At 40.3% G+C, this 21076-nt stretch overlaps 1 protein-coding gene across 5 annotated transcripts in view; it reads left to right on the top strand.

Moving 5' to 3' along the window:
- The window catches only part of ITPR2 (inositol 1,4,5-trisphosphate receptor type 2), a 257494-nt gene that overhangs the window by 227848 nt on the left and 8570 nt on the right, over positions 1-21076 (top strand). For 4 of the 5 annotated variants that reach the window (XM_073000779.2, XM_073000781.2, XM_073000780.2 and 1 more), the window contains 2 exons: positions 1389-1554; positions 2600-2760. In XM_073000779.2, the coding sequence (XP_072856880.2) occupies positions 1389-1554; positions 2600-2760 (327 nt within the window). Of the gene's footprint in view, positions 1-1388; positions 1555-2599; positions 2761-7663; positions 7858-21076 lie in introns of those variants that run through there. The other variant, XM_073000783.2, reaches the window with a different exon arrangement.

The raw sequence follows: 21076 nt of genomic DNA on the forward strand, positions 1-21076 counted from the left end.
TAATAGTGAATAGAAGAAGAGCATAGATTGTTTCGGCCTCCAGTCGTAGATCAGAAACACTGGTGGGATTGCCCTCCCATCCTGATTGCATTCCAAATAGGGAATGGGCTGGGGAATTCCTGTTGCCCTTTCTGTTCTCCCCACTCATTCCTCCCAGCTCCATCTCACTTGAAACCCCAAGGAGAAACATGGACAGAGTAGGGTGAGGAGAGATCTACATATGGTATTGTGTCCATTTTACAATCAGAGCAGAATTCTTCATCTTTCCTATCGTGCTTGAACGTCCAATGAGGAGTAATAGCGGAATGGCAGTGGGGGTGGATACATTGCTGCCATATGTGACCTAAAGCCAGGTATAACAGTGGGGTTTCTTCCCCGCCTCATTCAAATTCCTCACTGTAAACATAAATACAGTATGAGGATAATGACTTTGTTATCTCTAGTATGCAATCAGAAATAACAATGGCATTACTGTTGCATGAGAGTGAAGCAAAGATCTTGGGCTGGCAGAGACAGCCCAAACAAAAAAATTATAATTTTTAAACTGGGCTTCAATCGGCACTGAATTTGGCACAGCTTTACCAAACAGTCTGTTCTTACCCTGTGCCAAATTTCAGCAAGTTTGGGCAAATGGTTTTCACATTATGGTTTTTAAAACATAAAACTATATCCCTCATTCAGAAATAGACAACCCTAAATGTCCCCAGATTTAAATCAGATCACATACTGTACATTGAAAAGACCAATCTTGCTTATCTTGAAACAGAATGATTGGCCCCATGAGTGTATCCTGTACACCATCTTGACTCCTCACATGGGTGTCTTCAACATTTGGATTGCCCTTTGCTATGTGAAATGTGGCATCCCTTTTCCTGCTGGCAATGTGGCCCAACATTGTGCACCAATATCAAACAGTTTCCTTGCATTTTGAACCATGGATACAGAAGCACAATATCCCACTTTCATAAAACAGGGATTTTCGAAGAATTGAATTCAATATTATAGTCAAAGTTGGGTTTTCTGCGTTGTATACCTGATTAGTCTGATTAAGTTTGGCTCCTATGTATCTGTAAACAGAGTTAAACAGAGTTTCCACAGACAACTGGCAAATGAGGTGGGGAAAGTGAAGCATACTAGTCTGCAGATGACTCTACTGTAGAAAACAGAAACCTGAATGCCACGTCCTCCTTATTTCTGCACCCTGATGTCTATACAAGATAGTTATGTTGTCTTATAATGTGAATAGGAAATAGCAGCAACCCCCATGATGGGTCACAGACTTACACGCAATGTGTTATTGTTATGAAACTAGGTATGATCAAAAAGAAGTGGATTTTAAAAGCTAAGTGCATATTTGACATCACATGAGATCATCATTGTTGTTACAGGAACCACTCTTTGCTGCTCGAGTTGTTTATGATCTCCTATTTTATTTCATTGTTATCATTATTGTCCTGAACCTCATCTTTGGAGTCATCATTGATACGTTTGCAGATCTCAGAAGTGAAAAGCAGAAAAAAGAAGAAATATTAAAAACAACATGTTTCATCTGTGGTATGTGTTCATGAGTTATTAAATTAGAAGTGGAAATGCCATTTTAACAGCTCTTTTTTTAAAAGAAGAGGTGATTTATAACTGTTTTTCATTTGCCGTTTGACTTGAATGACAAGTCGAAAGATAACTTTGATGTTCACTAGCTTTGGAATTTGAAAGCTAAGTTAGTTTTCTTCTGCCTTTGCTATCATTTCTACTTATAAAAGAAGGGTCTGTCATTTGTTTGTGTATATTTGCATATTGCTGGATAGATCCAGGCAGAGGACTGTATGTGCTGATTCTCAGAGTGTCAATATGTGTGAAACTGGATTATTTTATACCTGTTAACTTTAATATTCAAAGACTGAACATTAAATACTGAAAACTGTTTTACTTCCTTGTCAAAAAAATCATATAATCAAACTGAAACTTCTACAGAAGTCCTCTAACTTCTGCTGATGAAGATGCTGATTCTATTTTAAAAACATTTGTTTATCAGGATTATTTTCTACATATATTTGCCTTCAAGTTCATTTCTTGGCTGTCACATTTTTTGACTATTATATTATATGTATTTTTTTAAAATGCATTCTGTTTTCTCCTTGAAAAAAATGAAACCAAAAATCAGCATGGGCTCAATGTGTAACCTTGGTTTCCAGAATTACATATTTAGAAAAAACATGTAAAAACTAAATTGTCTAGCAAAAGGGTTCTTATGGTCAACAAAGCAAATTCAAGGAAAAAAAACTCTGCAACCCATTTGAGACAAAATAAAAAGCAAACTGCTAGTTAATGATATAGTTCCTTCCTTCTGGACTTTTTTTTTTTGCACTACATTAATTGAATGTGACCTTCTTGATGAACTGAAAAAGGGAGCCCCCATGAGCTCCCAAAGGTATATATGGGGGCTACTTAATTTGAGCCAAGATTTGAAGCAAGGGTGGGTCCCCGTGCCATCATAATTTCATCATCCCTAACCAATGGAGCTAATGGAGCTTATGGAATTGCAGTCTAAGGCTAAAGTGATGGAGCCAGTGAAGTATTTTTAATGTCTCTTCTTTTGCAGGACTTGAGCGAGACAAATTTGACAACAAGACAGTTTCATTTGAGGAGCACATAAAGTCAGAACACAACATGTGGCACTACCTCTACTTCATAGTTCTAGTCAGAGTGAAAGACCCAACAGAATACACTGGTCCTGAAAGTTATGTGGCTCAGATGATTGCGGTGAGTCAGGTTTTCATGATTTCCAAAGCAGAGCGATGACGTGGTAGGACTGTATTCTGCTTTAGCTATGGGAAACTTCCATCTGCACAGTGATGAAAGCCTTTTAATTCATTTGCAGTGGCCCATGCCGCAGGCCTAATACTGGGCACAATGAAAAGATGAAGGCAAAATTCACAGTTAGCATTAGGCTGCTATATTCTTAGTGTCCAGTGGGATTTTCCAGCATGTAAGCCAACATACAACTGGGAGCCCTCATGTTACAACCTCAGTTGCGACTTGTTTGACCTGAATTCCTGGCAGTTTTTCAGGTTTTGTTTTTTTGTTTTTAAAGTGCTATGAGCAATAGAATAGAGTTAAACCAGATGTCCAAAAACTAGCCCTTTCTCCTGTTACTGTTCTGAGGAATGCAGGCAAGGGCCCAGAGGGCTGTTATAATAACTGTCATTGCTTAAAGTAGTATACATTATCTCATTTTTGGACATTGGAACAGTGTTTGACTCATAAGGAATCAAACCCATTGGAGATGGTTTAAGGGAATTCAGCTCAATCAACCTGGCTGTCTTCTTAGGGTCTGTTTGGGATGAGAGAAGACATATTTGTCATGCAGTATTTGCCTAAGGACACTTATTGGCCATCATTAGACCACAATAATCATCTTAGAACTGCTTATATCTATATGAGGCTGCTGGGAGGGGTCATCCGGGGGTGTGGAGCTCGGTGTCATCAGTACGCTGATGATACTCAGATCTACATCTCCTTTCCATCTACAGCAGGAGATGCCGTTCTGTCCCTTCAGCGCTGCCTGGGGACCGTACTGCAATGGATACAGGAGAACGGGCTGAGGCTGAACCCGGATAAGACGGAGGTGCTAAGGGTGGGTGTCCCCACAGTGGGGGTTTTGGGAAACTCCCTCTCTTTTGGGGGGGTGACCCTCCCTGCCAAGGATGGGGTCCGCAGTTTGGGGATCAATCTGGACCCGGTGCTCACTATGGAATCCCAGGTGGCGTTCGTGGTCCGAACCGCCTTCTACCATCTTAGGCAGATAGCCCAGCTGCGGCCCTATCTCGATGTGGGGGCCCTCACTATCTTGGTACATGCGCTTGTAATCTCAAGATTAGACCACTGTAACGCGCTCTACATGGGGCTGCCTTTGGGGCTGCTGCGGAAACTTCAGGTGGTGCAGAATGATGCGGCCAGACTTCTCAGTGGTGTGAAAAAATACCAACACATTTCACCCACTCTGGCCGCATTGCATTGGCTGCCCATCCAATTCCGCATCGACTTCAAAGTGTTGATGCTCACGTATAAAGCCCTAAACGGTTTAGGGCCTCGATACTTGGCGGAACACCTACTTCCACCAAGATCTACCCGTGTCACTCGCGCGAGCCAGGAGATGAGGCTGAGGAGCCTAACACCAAGGGAGGCCCGAAAGAAAAGACAAGAAATCGGGCCTTCTCGGCGGTGGCTCCTTGCCTCTGGAATAATCTACCCCCTGATATTCACGCGGCTCCGTCGCTGGGTATTTTTAAAAAACAACTAAAAACACTGATGTTTCGGCAGGCCTTCCCCTCAGCCAATTCCTGATTTCCCCCTTCTCTCCTTTTCCTAGTGCCTGTCCCATCTTGTCCAAAGTTTTCCCCCTTATATAAAATTGTTTTAATTATATTGTTATATTTTGTTGTAAGCCGCCTAGAGTGGTCTTAATTGACTAGATAGGCGGGATATAAATAAAATAAATAAATAAATAAATAAATCACATGCTGGAAAAACCCACTAAGAATACAGGAGCCTAATATTAACTGGGAACTCACAAGGTGAGTAGAACTGGTAAAACCACTCCTTAAATATCCTACTTACCTTGAAAGCCGTGTTAGAGTCACCATAAATTGTTTCTGATTTGATGGCACAGAACACACACACATGAAATATCTGAAGTCTGAATTATTGCATCTTTCTTATGAGAAAATGTGACACCCCTATGTGGATGTCTCATTGTAACTAAAATGCTCTCCTCATACCTCACCCAGGATAAGTCACCACCTGACTTGCTGCAGCCTTGTGGATTTCAACCAAAGTGCCATTATTCGGTTTCTCATCACATCATTAATTAGCTCTTACTTTGAGTGAAGCAGGACCATCACTTCAAGGTAGACAAGCTAAGAAAAGCTACATTTTTGGGGCAACAGCTCCCAGAATCCTACTGCCATTGTGAAACTGGCCATGCTGGTTTGCAGGATTAAGGGAGTTCTAGACCAAAGAATAACTTTTCCATATTGCAGTAAGAGGACACCTGTGTTGTGTTCATAAGTTCCCAAGGTTCATTGCCTGACACCTCCAGTTCAAAGGACTTCAGATATGTGGCAAGGGAAAGAAACCCATGTGAGACTCCCAGAGCAGAAAATACTGCCTGGAGAAACAAATAACCTGACATTGTACAAAGGAGCTTCCTACATTCCCAACTCACAGCCGTACATGAATGTAAAACCTGTATTTATTTTATTTATTTATTTATTTAATTTATATGCCGCCCACTCTACCCAGAGGTCTCTGGGCGGCTTACAATAATTAGACGCAATGTGTGACATGAGCAGACATATTTTTCGTAATATATCCCTTTTAAAAATGCAAGCAGGTGGTGAGCACAGGAAGATTATGCATGTGAATATGTGTATTTGAATGGCACTGGCCGGCACATATGTATGCAGTCTCCATCCAATACACTGTATATATTCTGGTATTAAACTGAAATGCAGAAAAAGAAAACAAAAGATGTTACATGAAGCAGCCTGTATGGAATGTGTGTGTGTGCTTGTTTTCCAAATGTAAACACTGGATCATTCCGTTGTTTATTATTCCTTCCCACCCACTCTTTTTTAGTGTTCAAACCTGCACGGTATCATGTATTAATATTTATTCTAACGTGTGTATTAATATTCATACCAAGTGTATTAATCTGCTGGTACTAGCAGTTGGAAATTACTGATGCAGTGCACTAATGCATTTTTCATTACTACTAATGGTGGGATCTCTGGAGTTGAGCCTCTAAAATATTAACAGAGGCTTTAAAGGCCTCTCTAGAGCTCCTTCTTTCAGTTTGAAAACCCAGTTTTGGAAGCATAAGGACTTAGAATGTTGACCAGAGGTTGTTTGATGATGTTTGATCCTCTGTTTTGAATGATTAATTTGGTGGAATGTTTGTTTGATTTTTTTTTTTAAAAAATCATCAAAATCTAAATATGAGTTCAGGTTGAAGAGAAGTTAATGCCAGTTTTAAAAGGGGGGAAACATCTACTGCTGGGTAGAACCTGCACTCTTGTTCATATTGGATATAGTCAGTAAAACTGTTACTTGATGCCCTTAGCCATTTGGCAAGACTCCTTGGGCTTTTGACTGGATCTAGTGTAGCATAAAAACCCACCTCCACAAAATATTTACTGCCATTGTTTCAGGTGTATCAGGGCAAACGGGCCACTGCCCTGCTGCAGACACCTGCCTTCCTCCTTCTAAGAGGCAGAAGCTTAGGGCTGTGTCTTTGTTCTCCTCTCATTTAGTTCCCAACCTTGTCATACTCTGTGTTTGAGTGAATGCCCCCCTGGGTGTTTGTGTGTGAAAGAAAGAGGGAGAAAAAAGCAAAGCAAAGCAAAGCGTGCTGCTTATATACCGCCCCATAGCACTTAAAGCACTCTCTGGGCGGTTTACAAGTTTATGCAGGCTACACATTGCCCCCCCCCCAGCGAGTTGGGTACTCATTTTACCGACTTCAGAAGGATAGAAGGCTGAGTCAACCTTGAGCCGGCTACCTGGGATTGAACCCCAGGTTGTGAGCACAGTTTTGGCTGCAGTACAGCTGTTTAACCACTGCGCCACGAGGCTCAAAAGAGAGAGAGAGAGAATGCCTGTACTGTATATGTATTGCATGATTGTGTATTAAAAGCCCCAGCTTTTCCTGTTTCCCAGCTCTACCCACCATTGCTTCTTCTGCCCCACAAACAATATTAGTTACTCTGGATAGATAAAAGGTTAAGACAGTACTAATTACATTTGATGGGAAAAGGAAGCAATTCCTTAGTGCATAATTAAACTATGGCATTTGCTACTGCAAGATGGCCTCCAACCAGAACAGCTGTAAAAGATTAGAGGATGGAGGATAAGAGTGCATGTCAAGATAACAATATATTATTTATTTATTCTGTATTTTTATCCATTACATTTGTATCCTACCTTTCCTTCAAAATAATACACATGGCATTCTTCCTTCCCGCTCTGTCCTTACAGCAACTGTCTGAAGTAGGTCTATCTGAGGAAAAATGACTAGCCCAAGGCAACCCTCTACGTTTCATGGTTCATTGGGGACTGTGTATAAATCTTTAATTCCATGAACATGCTTAAAGAGGAGAACATAGACGTGCCCTGCCCCACTGTTGTGTCCTGCCCAGTTTCAGCCCTGCTTGTGGCAAGACTCAACATACAAGGAAGAACATAGCTTTTTACAGGTTGCTTGCTGGTTCGTAGCACTTACACATTGGCAGAAGTGTTTTCCTTTCAGGCTTATTGTCGAAACCAGAATGAATATGACAATAGAGGGGTAGAACTTGAAGCCTGTCTATATGTGTGTTCAAGGATTCAGTTTTTGTAACAACTGAATACGACTATAGATATCTGGTTGGTCACTGCAGAGACAGAATATTGGACTAGACTTATTGTCCATTTGTCCCCTATTGTAGGTAAGAATAGGAACTTATTTTTTTTCTCACCTGCAAGACGTCAGGGTATTGTGTAGTCCTCTTGACAGGATAAGTGAAGGAAAAAAGTGTGAAAATTAAGCAAAATTGCAGAAAATAACATAAATAAAGCAGCTTGCACAAAATGACAGTGGTTGTTCTCTTGTTTCCTGAATGTTTAGGGACTAGAAGATTCTCACATGAGCTGGAGGTGTTCCTTGTTGAGGTGTCTTGTCAGAGTGAGACAACATAAATTGACAAGAACTAAGAATTCAACTAGTATATACTTTACTCCCCTAAGAAAGAGTCATTTGGTCTGACCCATCTTCTTATATTCTTAGAAATCAACTGAAGGCATTCTTCATCTTTATGGAACAGGAGCTGCAGTTTTTAATATAATATAATATAATATAATATAATATAATATAATATAATATAATATAATATAATATAATATAATATAATATAAAATTGCTTTTTGGGTGGAGTTTCATGTTGATGTATAGGTGTACCTAATATTAAGTTTGTGGTTAAATGTGCTGCATGTTTGTACAGTATTGCTTTTATTGGAATGCACTATGGTGTAGAGTGCAATATAAATTATTATTATAATTATCATCATCATAATCTCTGTATTCTTAACCAGTAAGCACTCTCTTTTTGAAAAAAGGTACAGCCTACGTTGCACACAGATAACATTATCTTAAAGTGAAGCAATTTGGTTAATTGAGCTGAGATATCATTTCATCAAAATACCTCACATTTCCAGCTGTTATATTTCAGTTCCAGACATTTGGACTTCATCCCAATGCTAAGAGATATTATCAAAGTCCCTGTTATAGGAATGAGACATGTGTGCTTCTTATCTCTCATTGTATCCACACAGTATTTGGCTCATTACTTTTAAAAGACTTGTACAACACACATCATACAATACACGACTGGCTGTAAGAGATTTTATTGTCAGTGACTCAAAGATAATGTATGTGTAATGATGTAAAAATAAAATTTCCAAATCAAGGGAACTACCATATTCAAATTTATAAAGATAAAACAAAGCATAACTGGCATTGTCTGAGCTCTGGATTTTAATCAAATTCAAGACACTTATCCCAAGCAGATACAGTCGTGCCCCGCTTTACGCTTACCCCGCATTACGACGAATCCACTTAACGTTGAAGGTTTTGCAATCACAAAAGTGATCGCAAAACAATGTTTTGAATGGGGGAATTTCGCTGTGCAATGTTTCGGGAACCGAATTTCGCTTCCCAACGATCAAAACAGCTGATTGTCGGGTTTTCAAAATGGCCACCGGGTGCTCAAAATGGCTCCCTGCTGTGTTTAGGAGCCATTTTTTGCTGCACAGGCACCTGAAAATGGCCACCCCTATGGAGGATCTTCGCTGGATGGTGAGTTTTTAGCCGATTGGAACACATTAACTGGGTTTTAATGTGTTTCAATGGCTTTTTTATTTTAGCATTACGTTTTTGTTCTACAGCGATTTCGCTGGAATGAATTAACGTCGTAATGCGAGGCACCACTGTAAATACAGTTTTGGGGTTACTCTGCCTGGAAATGTGTATATATATATATTTTTTCCTCTCTCTCTCTCTGTGTGTGTGTGTGTGTGTGTGTGTGTGTGTGTGTGTGTGTGTAAGGAATATATATGTGTAGCCACTAGCAAGAGCATCACTCAGGAAAATATATATATATATATATATATACACATTTCCAGGCAGAGTAACCCCAAAACTGTATTTATCTGCTTGGGATAGGTGTCTTGAATTTGACTGAGTCTTGTGCTGTTTATCTTTCAAGAATCTTTTTCATGAGTTCTATATCAGTATTTTCCCTTATTTTATTTCAAAGCTAGTTCACAAAATCATCTTTCTCTCACTGGATGTGTTCACAGTAGAAACAAAGGGGCTTGCATCATCTTTCATGAAGGAGAAGATGTATAGTATAATGATATCACTGGCTGCAGAAAAAAGAAATCAATCATGTTGTATCTAAAGGACAAAGTGCAAAATGTTTACTTTGTGTAACATATAATGAAATTTTGTTTAGAAGATGATGTAAAAGATAGATAAAAAGAAACATTTTGCTTAACACAAATGGCTGTTATACATTTGTCATCATGAAATATAATAGGAACCAGGAAAAATCCAGTTTAATACTATGTATTATTTTTTTCAAGGTCATTTTTAGATTACATATATCAAACACTGTAAACCAGATACATCCAATTTATACAGAATATACACATAGATCTCTGTACTAATCACCAAAATAATAAAAAATATTTTACCCCACCTTTCTCCTTAAAAAGGACCCAAGATGGCTTACATCATTCAAAGACAATATCTAAAGCTAAAAACAATAAGTATATAAATATTTTTAAAGGAACAAATACAATTCTGAGAAATGGTAAACAAAAGCAATACTAAAAACACATTCAAAGCAGTAAAGCATAACAATCCATTTAAAAATCAGGCAGCCAGTCACTGAGAGCAAGTTTGCCTGAAGAAAAAGGTCTGGCTGCTTGTGGAAGGACAGCAGAGATGGGGCCTGTCTGGCCTCCTGTGGGAGGGAGTGCCAAAGTCTGGGAGCAACAACAAAGAAGGATCTCTCCTCTGTCCCCCATTAGACGCACCTGTGAAGGTGGTGGGACTGAGAGAAAGCCCTCTCCTGATGATCTTACATCCAAGCAAGCTCATAATGAGAGATGTTTTAGATAGTTTGGACCCATGCTGTTTGAATTGTCCCTGCAAACTGTTGTAACAGAGGAGTTATATGTTCCCTGTAACGAGCCCCAGTTAGCAATCTGGCTTCAGCCTTTTGGACCCTTTGGAGTTTCCAAACACTTTCCAAAGGCAGCCCCACTTATAGCATGTTACAGTAATCTAGCCAAGCTGTAACTTGGGTATGTGTCACTGTGGCCAGATCAGACCTCTCAAGAAACAGGCACATATGGAGCACTTGTTTTAATTGTGCAAATACACTACAGTGGGGTCTTGACTTGAGAACTTAATCCGTATTGGAAGGCGGTTCTCAAGTCAAAAAGTCTGTAGGTCAAGTCTCCATTGAGCTACAGTGGATTGAAAACCGATTAATCCCGTAACAGGCCATTTTTCTTCCATTTTGGTTTTTTTCTGGTCTGTAAGTCAATTCTCAGGCTGCAAGTCAAACCTAAATTTTGCAGCCAGAGAAGTCTGTAACTCAAAAAGTCTGTAAGTCAAGCCGTCTGTAAGTCAAGGGTCCACTGTACTGGCCATTGCTGAAACCTGGGCATCCAGGCTCAGAAATGAATCCAGGAACACCCCTATAAGCTGCAGGCCTGTGTTTTCAGAGGGTGTGGAACCCCATCTAGCATAGGCTGCAGCCCTGTTCCTTGATCTGCCTTTCGAATAACAAGGAACACCTTTTGTCTTGCCTGCATTACGTTTTAGTTTATTCACCCTCATCCAGTCCATTGCTGATTACCAGACACTGATCTAAAGCCAAAACAACTTCCTTTGATTTATATGGCAAGGAGAGTTGGAGTTGTGTGCCATCCCCATGTTGGTGGCATTGAACCTCAGAACTTTGGACAAACTCTCCTAGCAGTTTCATGTAGATTTTAAATAACACAGGAGACAAAACAGAACCCTAAGGGACCCCACAGGCCAGTGGCCAGGGTGTCAAACAGAAATCCTCCAGCACCACATTCTGAATTCTCTCTTCCCATCTCAGAGAAATAGTCCAGAAAGATATCATGGTTGATGGTATAAAAAGCCGCTGAGAGGTCGAGGAGAATCAACAGGGACACACTTCCCCTGTCCAGTTTCCAGCATAGGCCATCCACCAAGGCAGCCAGAGCAGCCACTGTCCCATAACCAGGCCTGAAGCTAGACTGAAATGGAACTTTATAATCTGTCTCATCCAGAAGCCCCTAGACCTGTGAAGCTATGACTTGCTGTAGCACCTTGCCCAAGAATGGAATATTAGATACTGGGCAGTAATTATTTAGTATTTTGGAATTCAAATGGGCTTTTCAACAATATAGCCTACAAGTTATTCTTAGCTGGATCAACTTTGGTCCAGTTTCTAACCTCGTTGCATTTACACTGCTTCAAGGGCTTTGGTCTTATTTTACAGTAGAACATTGAGGTAGAGCAATGTGACCTACCTGAAACTCTGACAAAATGGGTGCCCCTCCCAATAGTTGCATTACACCGTAGTTTATATCATCACATCATGTAGAGCAGGGGTCATCAACCCCTGGTGCCGGTCCATGGGCTGTGGATACGGATCTCCGCCCCCCCCCGCATGCATGCATGGCAGGCGTGTCACGCTTGTGGGGGTGGTGTTGCACCTGCGGTGGGCATGTCACACTTGTACAGGGGCATGTCACACCCACAGTGGGTGTATCACGCTCAAAGGGGGACATGTCATGCTTGCACAGATGCGCGTGAGCGTGTCATGCACACTGTGAGTGCATCACGCCTGCTGCGCTCACACGGGGTGCCCTCCCACACATGGAGCTTGCTCCCCTCAGCTGGTCTGTGGCCCCAAAAAGGTTGGGGACTGCTGATGTAGAGAATATAGACTCAGGAGACTCCATTGGCTATTTATGATGACATTTGTGAGGTTTAGGCAAATTAAACCAGTAACTATAAAACCAGTAACTATAAAATGTAACACTCAATGCAGGGGAGCCTGTTTTGAAGTCATCTCTTTTTAGTGAGAAATCCTGTTTTTGTTCTGCCAGCAGAGGTGGTTTAAATATGCTATGATGAGGTTGATGTGTTTTTTTCTGCTTTCTATGATCAGTGTGATCACCTCATCCAAAGGCTGATGGCACTATATTTATTTTTTTCCTGTTGCACACTTCATCATCACACCACAGGTTCCCAAGCTGCTCACACTTTCTGATCATAAAAAAGCCCTATGGAAGGACTTAACTATGACATCTTTCTCTAGGCTTTAACTGAACCATGGGAAGTTGGGGGTGGGATGCTGGCAGCTATCACAAAGGTTAAAGTACACGAAAGACAAGACTGCAATACATTCCTTTGCTAACTCATAAGTAAAATCTCACCCATGACATTTTTTTCCAGTTTTTCCTCCTCTGAAATTATTTCCAAAGGATTTTTTCCCCTGTAAAATTGATAGGTAATAGCCAAAATTTTCATGGGAGAAATGTTCAGGTCAAAAATTTTCTGTTTACTCTTTGGAAATGTCCAAACAGCCAAATAGTTTTTGTTTATGTTCTTAGTTAGGTTGACCTGTAAGAATGCTACAACAGTGGCCAGAATCCTATTACTATTCTCACAAGACTTGTATGATTTCTCATGGCTTATTGCAGCTAATTGACAAGGTCCATATTTTGGTTGCACAGTTGGGTACATGACTAGATGTACAAGGAGCCCTGGCACCTTGTCAGTTAGCTGAAATAAAAATGAACCTGAAAATGAAAGTGCTTTTAAAATTGAGGCTTGAACAATAGTTTACTAGTCATTACAAAACAATTAGCTAGCTCTCTGATCGAGCAAGATCACTCCACAATAACAATCCTGACAGCTGAACATGTTTTACAAATGATAGCAAAGCATGAACGAAGGATGTAGAACTTATAGTATGCACTCTTTGTGGCGCCAATATCTTGGAGCTACAATATTCTGCTGTTACAATCTCCTGGTTTTCCCTGCTTCTGGTGGGTCAGTTCCTTGGTGCAACAGGCCTTTATTCCTCTAAGCTTTGCAGAATTTTAGTCATAAAAATAACATTATAAGCATAGTGGCAGCTTCCCGGATTTCAGATTACAAACATCTGTGGTTACAAACTCTGCAGGAACAATAGAATTTCCTATTGGAAAATTTTTCTTGGATCTTGAGGCCTCTGGATAAGAGATTGTTTACAGATGGGGGTAGGCGTGAACATCTGAAAGAATTATAATATAGGGAGATCTCTCTCTCTCTGTCTCTGTCTCTGTCTCTGTCTCTGTCTCTGTCTCTCTCTCTCTCTCACACACACACACACACACACACACACACACACACTTACATGAATTCAACTCATCGCAGTGCATCTCCACAGTACACCACACATACCAGATAGCAACAACAATCATCATATATTTAGATGACAATTTATATTTAAGTATTTGTTCCTTCAGTATTTACGCAGGTGTAGGATAGAGATGGGCACAAACCGCTCATTCAGCATTTCATGCCAGTTTGTCCCTTGGACAAACACATGTTCAGCATGTCCCAGCCCCACCTACTGCGGTGGGTGCCCACTCAAAGGAAGGGCCCTGGCTTCCCTGCCCCACCTCCTCTGGGCACTGCCTCTGAGTGGGTGCTCACCAGAGCAGCCAGGGCTGGGAACTGCCGAACACCCATTTGCCTAAAGAAGAAACTGGTATGAACTGCCAAAGTGGCGATTCATGCCCATCTCCAGCATAGGACTTCTGAATTATTACAACTTTGAAGTAATTTTGTCTTTATGAAATATAGAAACAATGTAAATAAATAAAGCTTGTAGAATTATACAAGGTGATGTTCCCTGGAGTTATTGCAATTATGAACAGACTTATACCTTAATACTTAGATGAATTTTGATATGAGTGTCAATGATTGTCTGGTTTCATCCAGGAATTAACTCCTTTTGGGGAAAATGCCAGCTGTGACAAATACAAACCTCTGATATTTCCCTGCAGGTTTATAAAGTTTGGTAGGTTCCTTGAAGGGTAAGAACCCCTCACCTGTCAAGTGTGATCCCACTGGAGTTCCCCCCCCCCCGTGTATGATGAGCCTTGATCATGGGAGGGGGACTTGTTTCCTCCCAAAAACATACACATCCCCACAACTGACATCTGCCACAAGGAGCCTTTTCAGCTCAAGTAAACCCCTTGCATGATCGCAAATAGTATAGGACATACAGGATAGGGAGGGGAGCGTTCACTTATCTTTGCTGTTGCCCTTGCATGATGGTCATCCTAACTTTGAGGGTCGCCAATCCCACATGCATTGGCTGAGCTGTTGAAATGTTATTAGTATGTGCTCACAATCATAGTTGAAAAATCCCAGCATTTCAGAGAACTGAATGAAAACAGCCAAAGTCTGGAAACACTAGATTCCTGGAAAGATTTCCTCTGATATTGCCATGCTGGCTGGAAGTTCTAGAGTTATAATTTGGAAAAGTAACTTTTCAAATTCTGAGCCAGGCTGAAGCATTAGGTAAGAACTGGGTCACAAACAATGGTGCTGCTGAGCAGACTTGGAGCAGTGGGAAGCACTGTGGAAAGACATTGCAGGAGAGGGGTAAGCTCTCGGGAGGCCTCTGAGGCAAAAAATATGAAGATGGGAGCAGAGTTGGGAGTGGACTGAAAACAGAGAAATCATAGTGAAAATGGAACCCCATTCTTTCTGTGACACACAGAACTGCATATAGCAGCACAGGAAACTCCTCACAGGAATATACTGTACAGGAACTACATGAGTGGAGTCAATTGTATGAATCTTTCCCATGCAGTTGTCTTCTCAGGGACCACACTGTTAGCTTCCATTTGTATGGTTCCAGTGTTCCAGAAATCCCATGCCACCATGTCCATGTCTGTGTGAATGAGGCTCAGGTCTGATTCTGAATGCCCATGTCTTGACTGCACAGTCTAAATCAGCGCTGCCAGTGTTCAGTGCTAAGGAACTAGCCTGGCAGGCTAAACAATAGCACACAGATAAATAATTAATTGATGCAGAAAATTGTGTTTTGGGTTTTTTTTTTTTACTCTTCCTAAATGAGGTAGAAAAGTGGTTATACTTTAGTTAGCATTGAATGGGTCAGCAGGGAGACTCGCCTTCTGTGCTTAGAACTGCAGCTGTGTTGCAAGGAGAATTATCACAAATAATATTCATTCAATCAAGTAACCTCAAAATGATAACAGTATGATCCTCTGCATGTTCATTCAGAATCAAGTCACACTGAGTTCAATATGGCTTAGTCCTGTGTCATTATTTACGTCATTTATGCTCCAGCTATTCCTGTAAATATACCTATTTGCATGTACCTTTCTTTAGTAAAATCCAAAATCCAAAGGCAAATTATATCTTTATCAGAACTAAGTATAATTCCACAATAACATGAAAACCTTTCTCCAGAACTTTTCCTCAGGGGAAGTGATAAAAAGAAAAGGGGGCAAGTGGGGAGGGGAAAACATTCCTACCCAGTTTAGATGTTTAAGTCATAAGGTTTATGCTTGGGTCCTAAAATGGAGAATGTACATTTAATGAGTTACTTGTTTATGGGTATGTGCACACATGTGTGCATGTGATCACATGTAGGTGTTATAGTACATCTAACAGTATATCTGGAAGCTGAGTTATGGCAACTGGACTTCTTTCTTGTTAGGTTGGAATGTTTCACTACTAATCTAAGTAGCTTCTTCAGTCTGAGCAGAGTTGGTAGGAGATCACTGATACAGTGGTGCCTCGCTTGTTGACGATAATCCGTTCCAGCAAAATTGCTGTACAATGAAATCATCGTCAAGCGAAAGTAAAAAACCCATTAGACTGCATTAAAAACTGGTTAATGCATTCTAATGGGTGAAATACCTCATCGTCCAGCGAAGATCCTCCATAGGGCAGCCATTTTCCGGTGCCTGTAAAACGAAAAAGCCCTTCTAAACACAGCAGGGAGCCATTTTGCACAGCGGGTGGCCATTTTGAAACCCAACGATCAGCTGTTTTCTGATAGTCGTTAAGCGATAAATTGGTTCCGAAAGTAGGGAACCGATCATCATCAAGCGAAAAAAGCCCTTTGAAACATCATTTTGCAATCGCTATTGCAATCGTAAAAACATCGTCATGAAGCAATTTTGTCGTATAAAAAGGTAATCGTCAAGCGGGGCACCACTGTATATCCTTCACATTTGTTACACTTCCCCCTGGTCTGAATAGGCTCACTAGAAGGACAAAGGTCTGGGGGTGAGGGATAGTCCTGCTTCTGCATCCTTCTCCACCCATTGTCATAGGACATTAATGGTTGATAACACTGGTCTTTCTGATTTGTGTGGTCCTAATCTTCCTGGGGATGGATTAAAGGGCAGCATGATAAATAGGGGACAGATTTTATCTAAGGCCTAGAGCCCTTTTGAATGAGGGATTTCCTATATGCACATGTATGACCTTCCTGACCCCTCTCTCAAGCCACCTATCTTCTTGGTCCAAAATGAGTGCATTTTGGTCATCAAAGGATTGTCCTTTGTCCTTCAGATGAAGGAATACTGCTGACTGTGCTCCTGAGACATTGCCCCTCCTATGCTGGGCCATTCTCCTGTTTAGTGGCTGTTTGGTTTCTCCAACGTAGAGCTCCGAGCACTCCTCTTTGCATTGGACTGCATATGCTAAATTGCTCCTGTCGTGTTTTGGTGTCCTGTCTGTTGGTTGGACGAGTCTCTGCCTTAGTGTGTTTGTTGGTTTGAAGTGCATAGGTATGTGGTGTTTACAAAAAAAATCCTTTTGAGCTTTTCAGACACACCTGCCATGTAAGGAATAATCAGGTTCTTCTGTTGACTCTGGGTCTCAGACTGTTCCATTGTCCTGCTGGGTCAGGACATTGCCTTGTTAAGAGCCCATTGCGGAGGTTGGGATGTTTCTTGCTCTGTAGTTTAGTGTCCTGATGACCCCTAGTTTGTGTTGCAATGGATGATGAGAGTCAAATCGCAGGTATTGATCAGTGTAGGTTTTCTGTATATTTCTATTCCTAAGCTGCCATTGGATCCTATGATGATTGCACAGTCCAGGAAAGCCAGCTGGTTGTCTTTGGTGTCTTCCCTGGTGAACTTGATATTTTGGTCCACTGCGTTTATGTGGCCTGTGAAGACCTGTACTTCCTGAATCTTGATCTTCACCAAGGTGTCATCCACATACCTGAACCAATGGGTCGGACTATCCCCTGGAAGGTGTTTAATGCCTTCTTTTCCACTTCTTCCATGTATAGGTTGGCAACAATGGGCGACCTTGGGGCACCCATGGCACAGACGTGTTTCTGTCTGTAAAAGTCACTTCAGCAGGTGAAGTAAGTGGTGTTCAGACACAGGTCCAGGAGCAGGCATATCTGGTCCAGGTTGAGGCTGCTTTTGGTGGAGAGGGTGTTGTCTTCTTCCATTCTCCATTTTACAGTTGTTAGGGCATCGGAGGTGGGAATGATGATGAACAGGGATGTGACATCAAATGATATCATGGTTTCTTCAGTATTTATTTTAAGTTCCCTAACCTTGGATGAAACTCCTCTGAGTTATAAATGTGGTGGTCTGGGTGTCCAACCAATGTTGCTAAGATGGTGACCAGGCATTTAGCAATTTTGTATGTCACCAAGTTTATGCTGCTGCTAATGGATCTGAGGGGGGCTCCTTCATTGTGTATCTTGGGAAGTCCATAAAGGGGGGGGGCTCTCCAGGATACAGCCGGTGGTAGGTCGCCCTGTCAATGGCAGTGAAACGTTTCAACCTAATAAGAAAGATGTCCAGTTGCCATGACTCAACTTCCAGATAATCTCACCTGGATGACTGAGAATCTTCACAGATATATGTTGGAATGGAAAGAAAATGGTGGATCCCCATCTTTGAGAACATATTTTTTTTACTTGTATTTTTTAGTTCTATTAAGTTACTATTGTTTTTCTGTGGAGATTATTTTATTTACCATTACCATTTTTTAAAGTGGGTACACTCATGTGCAACAAGAATGGGGAAGAATTTAATTCAACACTTTTTGGTAAGAGTCTACCAAATTCAGACTTACAGAATTACTATTTAAACCAAACCATAGAGGTCCTTCTCAGTATTGCTTCCAGTAGTATCAAAATTTTGCAAAGCTATTTTCTGTACGACAGAAATGTATTCAGGGGCATACGTTAAGGTAGATGTGAAGATTACTGAAAAAAGTAGACAGAAAAATAAACTGCTTGCACAAATGTGTGCAAAAACATACCAAGAGAAATGTCCCAAAAAAAACCCCATGCATGCCATTTTCCCCATATGAACTTTTTTAAAAAGTTGCAAAACAGATTTGGGAACAGGACAGAATGAATCAAAGACTGGGGAAATGGTAAAGACAAGTAAAAACTGTCAGATTTAGTCATTTTTAATGGTTTGGTTCCATTTCATCTCACAGGCTTATAATATTCAATAGTATAAAAAGTTCCTTTGTCCTGTCTACCATTTTCTAATTTCATAAAATTAACTGTAAAGGCATACACAAGGTGTACAAAAACAAAAATGGAAGGTAATCTATAATACATAAATAAATATGAAGTATAGTGAATAGAAAAACAACAAATACTGTATATCTCAAAACCTTTTGCGTTTTCCATATTCTTTAAATATTGTCTTTTAATGATGTAAGCTGCCTTGGGTCCTTTTTAAGGTAGAGTAAAAATACTTTAAATAAATATATTCCTTCTGCAAAACCAAAAAATTAAAAAAAAAAACCGAAACATCTCTGTCTTCTTGCAACATAGTGATCCTTTTGTCTTCTTAATGTATGAAATACCTTACAGAGGGCCACTAAAATCTGTATGTTTTAGCAGAAGGCCCAGAAGAAGTGTATAGTGACTGGCCAGTTAATTGACCCCCTCATTTGATGTGCTTGCTATGGATATCAAGGTGAAATTTAAATCGATTCAGTAACTTCAGTTTTAAAGACATAAGCTTTTTCCTGCCAGATTTTTAAAGCCAAACGCACATTAGTATGCCAAATGTTGAACACGCCTTAAATCTTTCTCTTGCCATAGTAAATTTCTAGTCAGCACTAACAGTCTCGCTGTCCAGATTCTGGTTCTGATTTATTGTTTTGGATCAGCAACATCTGTGTTAAAAAGTAGATGCTTCCCCCCCCCCCAATGTTTGGAGCAGATGCCATTATTTTATTATAACGGCCTAGAACTGATAGTAGAATTAATTACCTAAAATGGACAGATTTTTAAAGGTGAAACTTATCTCTATTGCTGCTGTCAAAACACATTTCAGCAAATTCATTGTCACTGGTTTCCAACCTGTGTTTGGGGGCACTGTGTAGAGCCTCAAAAAAAATCATAAAGGTTTCCTTGATGAGAGGTAATGGCAAGCAAGCTTTCCTGAATGCTTGCTCACCACCACAATTAAATTAGCGACACTACAAAACTGAAGGAACCCCTTGGTTGCACAATGTAGATAAATCAATGTGGAAAGGATTCCATGAAGGTAGAGAGTAGAAACCACTGAAATTCGTAATTAACATTTCAATTTCATTCAATTTTGGCTCAGCTTTCAGAAGGAGAATACTTAGAAAAGTGTGAACATGTTAGATGGAAATTTTTATTTCCAAGTTATACAATATCTGTGCTGCAGTTTTTAATGTGCAGAAGTAGGAAACTACACATTATTGCATGATTTTGAACTTTATTTCTCATCAGCCTCTACAATAATGGTGAGCATTCCAAAATGATGGAGGCTGCGGTCAAGAAATAGCTAGAGAGCCAAGGTATTGGCTTGGCTATGAGTTTCCAACAATTTAAAAAGTCCTGCTGGATGAGACCAAAAGTCTATCCAGTTCAGCATTATCCTGTTTCCCTGAAAATAAGACCTAATCTGAAAATAAGCCCTAGTATGATTTTTCAGTATATTCGTAATATAAGCCCTACCCCCAAAATAAGCCCTAGTTAAGTGAAACCCCACCCTCCACCATTGTGCAGCAACCAGAAGAAGATGACATGATTGTATTTGAATAAGTGTAGATTATTGTATATGAAGAAAAAAACCATCCCCTGAAAATAAGCCCTAATGTGTTTTTTGGAGCAAAAATTAATATAAGACCCTGTCTTATTTTTGGGGAAACACAGTAGAAGACGCAGGCATGTAAGTCTGTGCAAGCATATCAGGCAAAATCCAAAGGGGAAAAAGGAACAGCAACAACAACAAAAAGACAAAAAACAAGTGACACCTTGAAGACTATTATATTTTAATGTGAGCTTTCGTGGATCAAATCCACTTCTTCAGACATATGGAATAAAACAAAATACAGAACTCACAAGTAAAACATTCAAAACATTCATTGGCTTTAAGAGTCTTGGGTGTGTGGTTATATCTCATGTGCAGTAATTTGTGACCTATGCTTGGTGTTCGGTTCATTTTAAATATTACCACAGGAGACAGAAAATAGATAACCAAGCTAGAGGGGGGGAAAGGAGGGGGAAAGGGGGCTGGTATTGTGAAGACAGACTGTGAGCAGTAACAGGAATAAAGGATATCAGTCAAAACCCCAAGAGAAAAGAGGGGGAGAAAAAATATATATAAATAAAAATAAAAGAAGATAGCAGAGGAACCATGCGTGTTAATATAGAGAATATTAATAGTTTTTTTTTTACCTTTGAGCTTTGTAATAAAAGGTGAATCTGTTAGTTGTGAAGGAAAATAAGTAGATAACAGTGTGACAGTTCAGTATGTTGCATCTAGCCATAGTCCCGTGACCGGTGCTAAGGAGGAAGGAAAATAATACATTATCAAATAGAAGTACCACTGATATGTCTGCATTCCACTTGATTATATTCCATGTTGTATGAAGACATCTATATAAAAT

The sequence above is a fragment of the Pogona vitticeps genome, chromosome 5, assembly GCF_051106095.1.
Source record: "Pogona vitticeps strain Pit_001003342236 chromosome 5, PviZW2.1, whole genome shotgun sequence".
Classification (NCBI taxonomy): Eukaryota; Metazoa; Chordata; class Lepidosauria; order Squamata; family Agamidae; genus Pogona; species Pogona vitticeps.